This window comes from Lepisosteus platostomus, chromosome 7 (assembly GCF_059453375.1).
Source record: "Lepisosteus platostomus isolate fLepPlt1 chromosome 7, fLepPlt1.hap1, whole genome shotgun sequence".
Taxonomy (NCBI): domain Eukaryota; kingdom Metazoa; phylum Chordata; class Actinopteri; order Semionotiformes; family Lepisosteidae; genus Lepisosteus; species Lepisosteus platostomus.
Window position 1 is genome coordinate 50,160,854 of NC_142617.1, and position 13,774 is coordinate 50,174,627.

General features: G+C 38.6%; 1 protein-coding gene across 10 annotated transcripts in view; it reads right to left on the reverse strand.

Annotated features, from left to right (window-relative positions):
* Positions 1-1,475: 1,475 nt before the first annotated feature.
* tjp1a (tight junction protein 1a) overlaps positions 1,476-13,774 on the reverse strand; it is a 149,500-nt gene continuing 137,201 nt past the window's right edge. For 6 of the 10 annotated variants that reach the window (XM_088641015.1, XM_088641017.1, XM_088641013.1 and 3 more), the window contains 7 exons: positions 12,549-12,643; positions 11,608-11,814; positions 6,792-6,946; positions 5,968-6,451; positions 5,535-5,752; positions 4,811-4,954; positions 1,476-3,042 (listed from right to left, as the gene is read on the reverse strand). In XM_088641015.1, the coding sequence (XP_088497141.1) occupies positions 2,948-3,042; positions 4,811-4,954; positions 5,535-5,752; positions 5,968-6,451; positions 6,792-6,946; positions 11,608-11,814; positions 12,549-12,643 (1,398 nt within the window). In that variant the 3' untranslated portion in view covers positions 1,476-2,947. The remainder of the gene's footprint in view (positions 3,043-4,810; positions 4,955-5,534; positions 5,753-5,967; positions 6,452-6,791; positions 6,947-11,607; positions 11,815-12,548; positions 12,644-13,774) is intronic. The other 4 variants (XM_088641022.1, XM_088641016.1, XM_088641019.1 and 1 more) reach the window with 2 other exon arrangements.

Here is a 13,774-nt window from a genome sequence, read left to right on the forward strand (position 1 = left end):
TACTTGAAACTCATGAAAATTGAAAGAGGGAGACCTCCTGGGAAAAACTAAGGTTGCTGCTGGAAGAGGTGTTAGCGGGGCCAGTAGGGGGGCGCTCACCCTGCAGTCCACATGGGTCCTAATGCCCCAGTATAGTTATGGGGACAGATGAGACGTAAAACTAACGTCCTGACTCTCTGTGGTCACTAAAAATCCCAGGGCGTTTCTTGAAAAGAGTAGGGGTGTAACCCCGGCGTCCTGGCTAAATTTCCCATTGGCCCTTACCAATCATTGCCTCCTAACAATCCCCATCTCTGAACTGGCTTCATTACTCTGCTCTCCTTCCCACTGATAGCTGATGTGTGGTTAGCATTCTGGCGCATTATGGCTGCCGTCCCATCATCCAGGTGGATGCTGCACATTGGTGGTGGTGGAGGGGAAACCCCATTACCTGTAAAAGCACTTTGAGTGGAGTGTCCAGAAAAGCGCTATATAAGTGTAAGCAATTATTATTAAAACTTAAAAACCAGTGGGTGGGGAAACCTGATGTGTTATAAGATCCACCAAATGTTGGAAGGCAAAACAATTGGTGCATCATGAAAACGCTGCACCCATACTGCATGCAACTTACAGTGAGAATTTCTGAATCCATACACCAAGTGCAGAACTTACCAATGCCATGCAGTCTTGCTGATCAGTCAGGCCACAGCTTTGAGAACAAAGAACAGGAAAGGAACTGTATTTACTAGCTTTGTGCATACACAACCTTTTCTGTAATTACTTTGTGCCTTCGGTAATGCACACTGGAAAAAAAACAACAGTTGGCACATTGGGCTAATTACTCACAAAGGTAATGAACTGAATGATTAAAGGGCAATGCTGTGCAGTTCACAGAGGACACTTTATAACACCACTGACTTCTCGGACTGTAAAAAGATCAAGTTGCACTGCTCTACAAATGTGTTTACCCCCCTGTCCCTGTGTTCTCCTGGACCCCTCATGAGTCCAGTATGAGATGACAGTTCAATCATCAAAGCACCAAATGCAGAAAAAATGTGCTATACTCATGCAGTACAGCAATTTATATATACTGTACTATATATCTACTGATATGGATAGTTTAGTCTTTTTATAGTGAATTCTGCATTTATCTGTTATTCGAAAAAATATACATTCCGATCACATGCTTGTTGTTTGGTTTGGCTGCAGAGGTGGCACTGTCCTCTAGTTAAAGAAATAAAAGCACCCAGACTAACCTCAATAACCTCAAGCCCAGCCTAGGCTGGAAACCTCATGAAGTCCAGGTTGTCTGTATTCAGTCTTGGACGAGGGAAAGGTTTTGGTCATATTTTAAAAATAAACAGTAATAAAGCATAATTTACAGTGAACATATAATGTTTATCACGTTTTTAGAGCACCCATTTGACAATGTGAAAATGCACTTATTTCAAAATGGGATGATACTGTCAAGTTTCAAAGTAAAAAAAATAAGTTCCTTTTTCTTTAAAAATGATTTTATTAAGTCATACAGTGGTATACTTAGAAATGTGTTGCAAAGAAAATAAAGAAAATGAAAAAAAGTCAGCCACACGTGAAGAGTTAATATCGGATTTAAGCAGTGTTATTATATCTAAAGAAAATAGTACTGCTGTGCCATAATAAATTGTCTATTAGTACAAAAATACATTTTAGGGCACACAGTACAGCATCCAGTATCACAAATTACTGAAGGGAACACTTCTCAAAGCTGACCCTTTAAAGTACAGAATTTGAAATTCTCTTAAACCAAGCACTTTGTTTTGTAAATAAGCATAAAAAGTTCTGTGACAGATAAAAATGTTTATGTAGTGCGGGTGTATATATTGGTAGAAAAGTTGGATTACTGCTAAGTTACAAGTTCCAAGGCTCAAGGGTATACCAGAATACAAAGATATTCTTTTCTGAGAAACCATTTTTTCAGTTTAGTTTTATACAAAATAACAAAGACATACAAAAGTTCATTTACAAACCAAGAACCAAGGCGAAATACTAGCAGTATGTACAGCCAAACTTTCAGCATCTTGTTTTTAATCAAATGCATAGCGAAAAAAGAAAGCATACCTTCATCAGCCTCTATTGTTCTTGTGTGCTAAACCCAAGTTCACTTTATACAATGGGTCAACAATGGAAAAAGATACCTTCTTTCATAATTTATCATCATCATAACTTAAAAAAATCAAATGTCCCTAAGTAAAGAAAAATATATAAACTTCAAAATAAAAGTGAATAAGGGTAAGGCATCCCTGCTTGTTAATATAAGAGTGAGAGTAAATGTACAAGTTTGAGCAGGCACCTGAACCATAGTCATAGCACATGCATAGTTCCCTTTAAAATGGGAGAGTTCCAATGCTATTAAAAAAACAGTATGCTCTAAGGTAAAATGCTGTAAAATGATTAATGCTAAGCCAAAAAAATACAGCCTGTTACAAGTATAAGCTGTATTTGAAAAACCATTCACAACTGTCAGCCTTTTAAACATTTTAAGATGCTTGCCTACGTCAAAACTCGTCAGAGGTGGAGTCTGCCAAAGCCTCCACAATCTCTTAAGTGACCACAGTCACTTTGTCAATCTAATAGCAATAAAAATGCTATTGATACAATTTCAACTAACTTCCACTTCCCCTTTAATAACCTTCTAATTTATGGAAATCCTCACAAAAGCAGTTAACTAGGAAACTTGGCTTAAAATGTGATTCAAAAATTTCTGGCACTGGGCATGCATTTGAACAATGGTTCAAGAGTCTAGTTCTTTGCAAGCTTTTAAGCACCTAGACAAACAGCACTTAAAAGAGAACTTGAACACTGCCTTCCTGTAAGTATAGTAAACAATGTCTGAGAGAGCAGTTAATACTTCATTAAGTGGTTTAGTCCCAGTCAAAGGACTCAAAATCCCAGTTTTCACATCCAACAGACCAGCTGCTTCCCCGCTTCAAAAGTGGTCAATGAGAACAGAGACACAGTTTGCTCCAACAAGATAGTTAGGGTCTCCAGGAAGGGATTTGTTCTGCCAGCTCTTTGGGTCACCTGGAGGAGGAAAAGGAAAACACAAATCCAAAAAAAGTGAAGTGATAAGAATGATGACAAAACACTTTATCCACAATACAGTTAAAACTGTTGCTAACAATGACACCGAATACATCCTCCCTATTACATCTTCATCCAGCAAGAGCAGCTTCAGAATTTGCCTGTGATGTTTGACATTTCTTTTAATTTCTTAATATGTGCTTAATAGTTGAGTTTCATTCGGTATTAAATGTCAAAATCAAGGCATTCCACAAAAATCCAAAAATGTCAAAAGTGGATACACCGGAACGGGCTCAAAGCCACTGTAGTACTCCTAACCAATTAGTAACTGGAATGCTGAGAGTAGAACACAGCTATACATCCCACTTAAAATGTCAATATTATTTTTAAACACATTGGTGTTTTATTTGCAGGAATGTCATATCACACTCACTGCTCAGTGTGTGCTTAGGTTTCTAGTACTGAATAAAAACCCAAAACATCTCAATATCCCATTCACATAACTGAAATACACTATCACAAGATCTCCAGATCAAACTCTCCTTTTAGAGCTTTCTAATAATTTTTTTTTCCAGGAACCTGTTAAACTGCAAAAGTTATGGCCTCTATAATATATGTAGTACACAGTTTGTTTCTAGTTTGTGATAGTAAGACAATGATGAACGATAGCCCACATCTAAAACTTAAAAAATCCAACAAACAGCAGCAAAATTTGAAGTTTCTTTAAACAAGACTAAAATGCAGTGAGAATAATTTAGGCTGCAAGGATTTCAGTTTGCAAGCTTTTGAAATAGAAACTGTAATTAGAACAGGAAAATACTTCAAAGCTTTGGCTGAAGTGAGACGTTCATAAAGACGCAAAACCTAAATTAACTGAAAGAATTGTCTTGTTGTATATTAAGAGGATTAAACTGCAGCCAAGCAATCTGCCTATAATAACAGTAAGGCAGCAAATGAGACTACAGTCCAATTTATCAGTTGTTCTCCAATTCAAGACTGGGTAATTAACTTACTAATCCACAGAAATGCCAATCATACAGTGAAGAAGAAATCTGTTCTATTTTTTCTTCTTAACCATGTGATACAGCAGAATCAAAAACATGAGATGTATACCACTTTCTTGTTACAAATGTGGATTAAAACAATGCAATCATGAACTAGTGTGTTACACAATCCAGATCGGCAATGCTAACAATGAGTGCATTTCAAAAGATGAAACATTAAGTATGTTTTAAGGGTTAAAAGATCACTATTATATGTTTCACTTCCTTAAGGAACAGTCTCTTTCAGATTTGACTTATGATATACTGGTTTATTAACTGAACTGCCTTTTCTTTCTACAGCAAAATAACTGTTAAATGAGGGATTTCTAAATGGCCCCAACCTCAATTTCTATTTTAAAATCAAGATTCAAACCAGACCACTCTTTTTAACTATGGAGTCCTGCTAATTACATGTAGCTATCTGGTTAACACATTTAATCCTTATAATCTGGAAAAAAACTAAAAGCATTCAGAAGACTATCCAAATGAATAATAAAATCATTGAATTTATATTATATTTAAAAAGTTTTAACCTTCTATGATTTGCACTGCAAAATTAAACAATGAAGATGGTTCAGGATTTGGAATGAAAGCATAGCACAGGGAAGAGTTTGATCTGGAAACCACCAAAGAAAATGAACTTCGCAGTGACCCACAACCCAAATTATAAGCCACACAAGTAAAGCACCCAGTGACCCCAAGAGGAAAGAGAGAGGACAGCATACCCGACGAGGAGTCGGAGGATTTTAGAGCAAAAGACCAACCATCAGGGGTCATTGACGCACAGTGAGGCAAGCGGAGCTCCACAGGCTTCAGGAACTTCAGACCATGAGGGCCACACATCACCAGAGGGCTGAGCAGAGTCTCTCCTGGAACAACAGTGCCATCTGTCACTGCTCAGAACAGCTGTCTCAAATGACAGCAGATCTCGCAACAAACAAGTTAAAAATGCAGAGTCTGCAAAATATCTTTGCTTTACAAAGATTGTAGGACAAATCCTGTCCGAGACAGCAGGACTGTATGATTGCAATGCCGTAACACTGAAAACATACTTTTGCAAAACTTGATTATAGTCCCTTTTGACACCCCTGAAGAAGGCAATAATGCAGAAGCCTCTTCAAGAGCTAGCTAGGTCTGGAGGTATGGGATTATAATATGTTGACAGTGCCTTATTTCAGGTACATCACTCACTTCAACAATATGGTTAACAAGGTTGAATACAATGCGTCGTTTAAAAACTAAATTACGCTCAGTAGCTTTGGTTTAGCAAAAGTGAGCTGAATGAAGCTGCAAATCAGGAATTTTGGAAATACAAGCTATTTATTAAGAAATAAAATACAAGTTATTTATTAAACCTTGCTGTTTAAAATGAATACATGCTTCTGAAACACCATACTCAAGTAACAGACCAACTTCTTACAAAAGGGAAAAACAGAAGACCTTTCTTACCTTTCTCCTTGTCTAAGGGAGGGAGGATGCTGTTGTCTCTGCACACTTTAAAATAGATCTCCTGCTCTACTCCCTCAGGAATGGCTCCTTGTGGAATGATGATACTGACCCCCGTCTCAATGGAACTCAGGACGCCACCATTGCTGTTGAAGACCCCTCGAGCCGTAGCCACCACAGTGTGTCCTTCATCCTCCTCGTCATCCTCCAGTGCACTGGGGCTAAAGGTAACAAGACCTCTCACAGTCAAGGATATAAACAAGGGCCAGCACGTCTGAAACTGTGCTCGTCTGTCAGAACACGTCTTCTTGCCTCCAATAACGTGAAACTGCCGATGTCGAGAATCTGTGTTTTCCCTTAAAACCAATAATTAAAACAGTACACACTTACTGCAAGTTGAATGAATGCACTGCAAGTGTATGAATTTTGTCGTTACCTGACTGGGATAGCCTTGGGCACAGCACCGATGTTGTTTTGCTGGTATTTGGGCCGGTTATCTACTGGCCGCGAAAAGGTGTCCAGGCCGCTGTCCTGCTCTGCAGACTGTGGTGAGCTCTGGGGTTTGGAGGGAGGTGGAGGGGCAGTGCTCACTGGCTTCACCAGGGGCTCTGGCTTCTGCTGAGTGTCATTGGGTAAAAGGTTGTGGTTAAATTTCGGGCTCTCAAATTTGCGCTCAAATGGCCGGGCGGAGCTGGTGTAAGGTTTAGGGGTGAAGCGATTGTAGCTGGTTGCGACTGGTTTGGAAGGCTGGTCAGTGCCATTAACAGGGGACTTTTCAGGGAAACTCTTCTGAGGAAGGTAGCTGGACTGGACAGTGTCTTCACGGTTGCTGGGCCTCAGAGATGTGGGTGCGGTCTGCAAGGAAGGGGGCTCCGGCTTGCACTTGGGGGTGCTGAGAGCCTCCAAAGGCAGAGGGTTGACTGAAAGTAAAGAGGAAAACAAAAATGAATTCTCTCTCTGAGCTACATTTAAAATACTCACTAAGCAAGTCAGTTTTTGCTATTACACACAATTTATTTGACAAAAAACAATGCGCAGAGCTCAATTAAAGTCCTTCATAGTGACAAGGATTTCATTAATAGATATTCAGCTTTACAGAGTGAAATTTTATTTTACCACACTAATGAGTCACCATACTCCAATCCAGAATTTATCATTGTTAACTAATGAAATAAAACACTGCATGCATTTTTCACAGTGATGATCAGAAAAATCAATTCAAGTCCAAAGGCAAGAAGTGCTGGCAGACAGGTCGGGTACCTTCGAGGGCCAGCGGTTTGGGCAGGACTGCTGGGGGAACAGAAGGGGCCGGCCGCGTCTGCACTGGCTGACCATACTGAGATGCAGGTGGAGTAATCTGAGGCACAGGTTCATATCTCTTCTCTGCAGGACTCACTTTCTCCACAGCCTCACCCCTGTCAGGGAACAGAAATAATTTCAATTTCCTTTAAACAAGCCGACACAGAAACTACGGTATTCACAAACCCACACACAATGTCTATTATATGTCTAGGAGACTCACAAATTGTTTATAACTACTGTCTATGAACAAAACACAATGTTTAACATGCGCAGAACAAACACCCTAGAGGTCTCAATCATTGGAATAATTCTCTCCTTTCTTGCAAGATGTGAGAGTACATCAAGAGTAAGTCATCAAGGAGGACCAATGTTTTGGTAAGAAAGTTTCAGGTATAGCATCTTTTGCTAATTTTAGCATTGTTCTGCTGATTAACACCTAAATGGTTTTAAAAACACTGACACCTGAAGCAATCTTTAACACTTGCAAACATAAAAATAAAAAACACCCACAAATAAGTAAAATATGCATTGATCTTTGAATATCAGATGGCATAAATATTTTGATGAGCAAAAAATGTGCCATCAGCTTTTTGCAGTAACTATTCATGAGCAAAGCAAATTCTTTTAAAACAAGAATCTACTGTGGGTGATTGCAAAGCAAATGTAAAAACAAAGGAAAAGAAATGGAAAATGTTTCCTTTAAAACAAGGAAATAATATCGTATATATCTAATTTATGAAATTTTCAGACTGAGAAAATTTGGAATATACATGCATATACAGCTTGTGGACGTCTGTGAACATCATGATAACTTGAACTACTCTCACACTGAAGGCAGGACTGGTGTTCTTACCCCTTTAGATTCCTTTTCAGGTGGTCATAGCTAGTGTAAGAGCCAAGAAATCTACTGTGGGTGATTGCAAAGCAAATGTAAAAACAAAGGAAAAGAAATGGAAAATGATCATTTCAAACCATTGAATGCATGGGATAAAGAAAAATGAAATGAACAGCACTACTTAAACTGCAGTAGAAAAAATACTGTTGCACAATTGTGGGTAAAATGACAAAAGGCGATTTTATCTCTTTCAATCACCATGGTAATTGACCAGGTTTAAATTAAATGAGGAAGATTAAAACAGATAAAAACTTTAGAATTATTTGGAATAATGTGACCTTGGAGTGAAAATGAGCTACACTTCCCAATTGTATTTGCTACAATTACAACATATGTCAGCTGGTGTTTTTTTATCAGGTCAAGTCTCTGCTTCCTGTTTGGCATTTTTACACCTTTACTTGAATGCTCAGCAACTTCCAGCTTGAATGTGCTGACTGACTGTGCAGGACAAAGGAAGTAGGGCACACAATTACATTTTTATAAAGGAGTGATCTTTTAACAGGATGATGCACAACAAGTTACAGAGATCAGAGGAGAAATGCCCGAGTACATCAGTAGTTATTAGTGAAAGATGTCTACTTTTCTGGTTTTGAAGGGAAGTCAGGTACAATAAGTTACAGAATATCTGATCCTATGAAGTAAACATCAAGTCCTAAGAGACTGTGACACGCAAAGTCTATTTTGTAATGCTGCCCCAGTAATCAGCTTCACAGTGCAAAAGAAGTCGGATAATGACAAATTCTACAATCTGCAATATAAGTTGGACCCTACGTATGAACAAAGAAAAAGACAATGCTGCGCTCTAAGCTTTGATAGAAGCTTAATCTTTTTTACTAATTTGAAAGAGAAATCAGATATAATATAACCCATGGTGATAATCAAATGATCCATAGTACTTATTTTGTGAGGTCAGGTGCAAAACAGACAGGAAGGCAAAAATAATTCAATCCCAGTTGAATCATACTATGAATTTTCACAGTCAAATGAACTGCAATCTGACCTGCCTTGGCTTTACTCTCATATCATCCACATAGGCATACCTTATCAATTCAACATCCCTAGAATAAGACACCCTTATTTTAGCACTTCCATTAGCAATTAAATACTATAATACACATTTGTGCATCTGTAATTATTTTTTTTCCTTCTAAAAATCCTCTTAAATCAATAGGCTTTATTCATCTATAACATCTATAAGGCAACACCAGGCCCATTTATCTGACAACAAAAGCAGAACACAGCCTTGGTGTCAATATGACAGGTGAGCAAAATCTGAGTTAAACACAAATTAGAAAAAACAACAAAACCTCAAGATGCACATCCTGAAGGCCGATGACACTATGGCTCCGATTCTGCTAGATCAGTGGTTCTCAAACTACGGTAAGCGTACCAGTTGTGGTATGCGGAGTGCTGCCAGGCGGTACGCCATAAGACCCTGGAACTTTGTTGTGTGCCTGAAAATTAGTTTGTCGAATACGCAGCCTACGTACTACAATACAGCGCGCGCTAATACTCGATTAGACACAAGAGCTACTATGTAATTCGATACCATTGTGTAGGCATGCATGCTATGAACGAAAGCAGCCAATTCTATTTAAAAAAGTTATCTCCAGCAAATAGGGAGGTAGGAGACTGTGCGTGATTTTGGAATAATGCCAATGTTGTAAGCGCAGGAAAGCGTGATAAAACTGAAAAATATTTAAGAACTGTTCTAGGTTAATTTGAGAAAAATACACCAAGCATTTCTGTGTTTCGCTCCCATGCGCATGAAATAAAAACTTCTTTTAACTTCTGAGACGGACTCCTGAAATTGAAACGGGACAAAATGCAAGCTTGCAGACTCTACTTGTGAAGAACTTTGTTTACCGTTGGCAAAAGAGCTGACACTATTATGTTTGGAGAAAAGGCTGCTAAACAGCTCGACCTGCTGCCCCCTCCGAAAGACACGGTCACTCATAGAATTATTGATATGGCGGATGATGTCAAAAGTACGCTGATAGAGCGCGTTAAGATGAGCAGATGCTTTTCACCGATATTAAATGAGTCTGTAAATGACATTGATTTGGCCAATTTGCTCATTTACGGTAGATACGAGTTTGAGGGTACGTCCCATGAGGACTTTCTGTTCTGTAAGCCACTATCAACAGGAACTACAGGAGAGCACATATTTCAGCTTCTGAATTAATTTATCGAAGAGAATGGCATCGACAGGACAAAAAGTGTCAGAGTTTGTACAGACGGTGCTAGAGGGATGACAAGCCGACATAGCGGTGTAGTTTCACTAATTAGAGAGCTTGCTCTAGATATGAACTGCAGCATCCACTGCGAGGCCTTTGCCATCAAGAAAATGACTGAGGATTTAAAATCTGTTAAACTCTGTTGTGAATTGTATCATGGCTTGACCAATGAATTCACATCTGCTTTGCTCGACTGAACAGGCTCACCCCTCTCACTGAAATGGTGCTTTTTTAATGTTTATTTTTAATTGTTGTTGTTCCTTTTGTCATTCTGTAAAGCGCTTTGGGAAGCCACCTTTAAAGGTGCTATATCAAATAAAGTTTATTATTATAATATTTATTATACGTGTATGTGAGTGTGTGTGCACACGCGCTCATGTTGGTCATTGAGATTTTCTGGGGTTCCTATGAGAAGATGACTTGTAGGTGGTACTTGAATGCTTTGGTTTGGTCAGGGGTGGTATTTGGTCAAAAAAGTTTGAGAGCTACTGTGCTAGGTGAATCTGAAAAGCACTCAAACTGACTTTTAGGGCCCTTCTGAAGGGCTGTGCACAAGACAAACAGGCTGTGGTTACTTGATTGCTTCATGTGTGACCAATGACAGATTAGAAAGGAGGTGACCTTCATGTATCACACACCCCTAAGGCCAGTAGAAGCCTGCTGGGCTAACTGACTACAAAGCAGCAATTAAAGAAGAAAGTCTCTTTGTTGTACCAAGTAGAATATTCAGTTTACTCCTAGAAGGAAACTTTCATATAGAAAAAGTAATTGAAATCGATAAACATGTGACCAAATTATCCCTGTGGGCAAACTCAGTAATTCTTCTATAAAAGAGGACAAGCCGCCCAGATTCTGCCTAAAGTAAAAACCAACAACTATTTATATAACCCAAATCTTCAGCACATTGTGCACAAGGAAGGACAGAAGGAGAGCATTCAACTTTTATAGGTCACTACAAGCTTCTTAAAGTCTCTCTGCTCAAGCTTTTCATATTTTTAAGGAAACAGAAAAGATTTAAACTGCTGACCTGAATCGAAATTTTAAGTTTGTAACTAGATAAGACTAACAAAAAACAATACTCTTACACAAACAGTACAGCTTTGAGGTTTTCGGAACATTTTAACTCTGGAAATGTTTCCTTCTGAAAATGTATGGCCAGAAATATCATGTTTACCGCCAGAAATAAAACATCAGCTTTGAAGAAGGAAAGAAGTGCCAAATGCTAGACGAGTTTTGAGAGTACTGCACTTCAGGAAGCAAAATGCATCTCATTCTGCTTATCTTTTAAAAGGAAAATCAAGATCTGAGCTAATTAACTTTCTTCCAGACTTCAGATTTCAACAAAAACTAATTATGTCAGTACTTTAAAACTTTAAAAAAAACTTTAAAACTAAGGAAACAAGCTTCTCTGTCTGAAGCAAACAGTCAAATTGGAAATAACCACAAATATATAAACCAGTCGTACAATATTTGGCTCACTTGTAAAGAAACTGCTGTTTTAAGACATGTTAGCCTCTGTCTAGATAATATCCGATAGGACCAATACAGATTCCTCTTTTAGCAAAGATAACTGAGGTTGTTAAAGCACAATTATAATTTCAAATCCTTCCACAGAAAGAAACGTGGGGGAGCGACTGGTTACCTGGAAGAGTAGTTGGGCTGTGCTGGCTTGACTGGGTCAAGGAGGCGGCTGACAGACTGCTGTGGAGCAGGCTTGTTATCGAAGGTCCTTCGATCAAAGTAGGAGAGCTGCTTCCTGTAATACTCCTCATCCTCGTCAGGATCATAGTGGTTAGAGCGCACAATATCCTCCGGGGCCTTGACCTGAGGTTTCTGTGGCTCTGGGCCCCTGATGCAAAAAAAGGAAATATAATTAAATGGAAACTTAAGAATGTGCAATCATTGCCCGATTACAAGACAAGTAGATTTAAATAAAAAAAAACCACAAAAAGGTATTAGGTGGATTTATGTATTGAAAAATCCCAAATAATTTAGTACATGTGCCAAGTGTTTACCTAGTGATGATCTCATTTGCGTTTACTGTTTTGCTTTAGGTGACCTCTTCGTTCCAAGTTTCCTTATGCACGCAAACCAGTCCAACAAATACTCACAGCTGGTCCTATGAGGCCCAAGACTAAATTGCAAAATAACATTTTTAAATTTAAAGACTAAATTAATAATTTAGGTGATCTGCAAAATAACATACAGTGATGTGAAAAAAAGACATCACTTTATGAGTCTTTGGTTTTACATATTAAGACATGAGATCTATATATACATATCACCAAGTCCTAACTAGAGGAATCAAACCTCATGTGACCTCAGATAAAATTTAAAATTTCAAATCCTTACACAAAAAAACTTGGGAGGAGTGACTGGTTACCTGTAAGAGTAGTTGGGCTGTATCTGAGGCTGTGCTGGTACGAAAAAGATATAATTTAAAAAAGCAGCAACTATCGTGTATGCTAAAGATTCTAGAGTAATGGACTCTGAAACAGCTATATTCTATTCTGTGCAAAATGCATTGTATAAAAGCTTTTGTTAAATTACAGATTAGTATTGTTACTACTACAGCTCTTGTACCTGTATGAAGTCTTCTCCTGGTCCAGGTGGCTCAGAGAGTTGGCCTTAGGAACTGGGCCTGGGCCAATCACAGTCTTAGGGGCAGCTTCAGCAGGCTGTTAAAGTCAAGTCATTTTGTGAGTGATGGCAAAATCAATAACTTGTCTAAAACCGTTTCCCTCACGGGATCAATAAAGAATCTATCTAATCTAAAGGTCTAATTTTGAACCGAGGAAGTTATAATAATAATCATCATCATCACTATAGATAGGAATAAAGAAAAATAAAAAATAAAATAGTAAATAAAATGAAAGAAGAACACACAAGTACACTGTAAAGCAATCGGACACAGCCCCTAGTTAAAAGGTAAGTTTTAAGTTTAGATTTTAAAAGTCAAAGAATTTCTCTTGGAGGAAGGGCACTCCTCCAAAAGAGCCAGATTCAGAGCCTTAAAAGTCAGTAAAAAGACCTTATACCGAGTATGTGACTTTACAGGCATCCAATGCAGAAATTTAAGTGTAGAAGTGAAATGCTAAGAGTCTAGCTGTAGAGTTTTGGACACATTGGAACTGAGTGAGGAGAGTGTCAGGGAGCCCCGAGTTGCAAAACTCAAGCCTTGATGCCAGCAGCCATATAATTCTGCAACTCACAACTGGCAACCCACTGAAGCTCAGCAGGTGAGCCCGGTCAGTACCTGGATGGGAGACCTCCTGGGAAAAACTAAGAAAAAAGTGCTGGAAGTTGTTAGTGGGGAAATCAGGGGGCGTTCATCCTGTGGTCCACGTGGCTACTAATGCCCCAGTATAGTGATGAGGACACTATACTGTAAACAGGCGCCGTCCTTCAGATGAGACGTAAAACCGAGGTCCTAACTATATAAGTGTAAGCAATTATTATTATTATAAATGCATGAATCAAGAACTCGGCATCAGACATTGATAGAAATTGCTTTATGTGGGCAATATTTCTAAGGTGAATAAAAAAAGAGGTTCAAGTGTGACTCCCAGATTCCTGACTACAGCTGACACGTGAATGGGAAAGCCATCTATACTGAAAATACTGAATGATTTAGAATATCAAAAGCCACACTAAGATCAAAGAGCACGAGAACACTTATAGCCCCTGAGTTCAACAAAAATGTTCCAATGCTTCTAATTCATCCTTTGCATTTGCTTAGACTGAGAGCAGTAAAAATCACAATCTGTTACCACTCTGAGTAGATTAGCTTCCGACAGATGTTTTGGGTT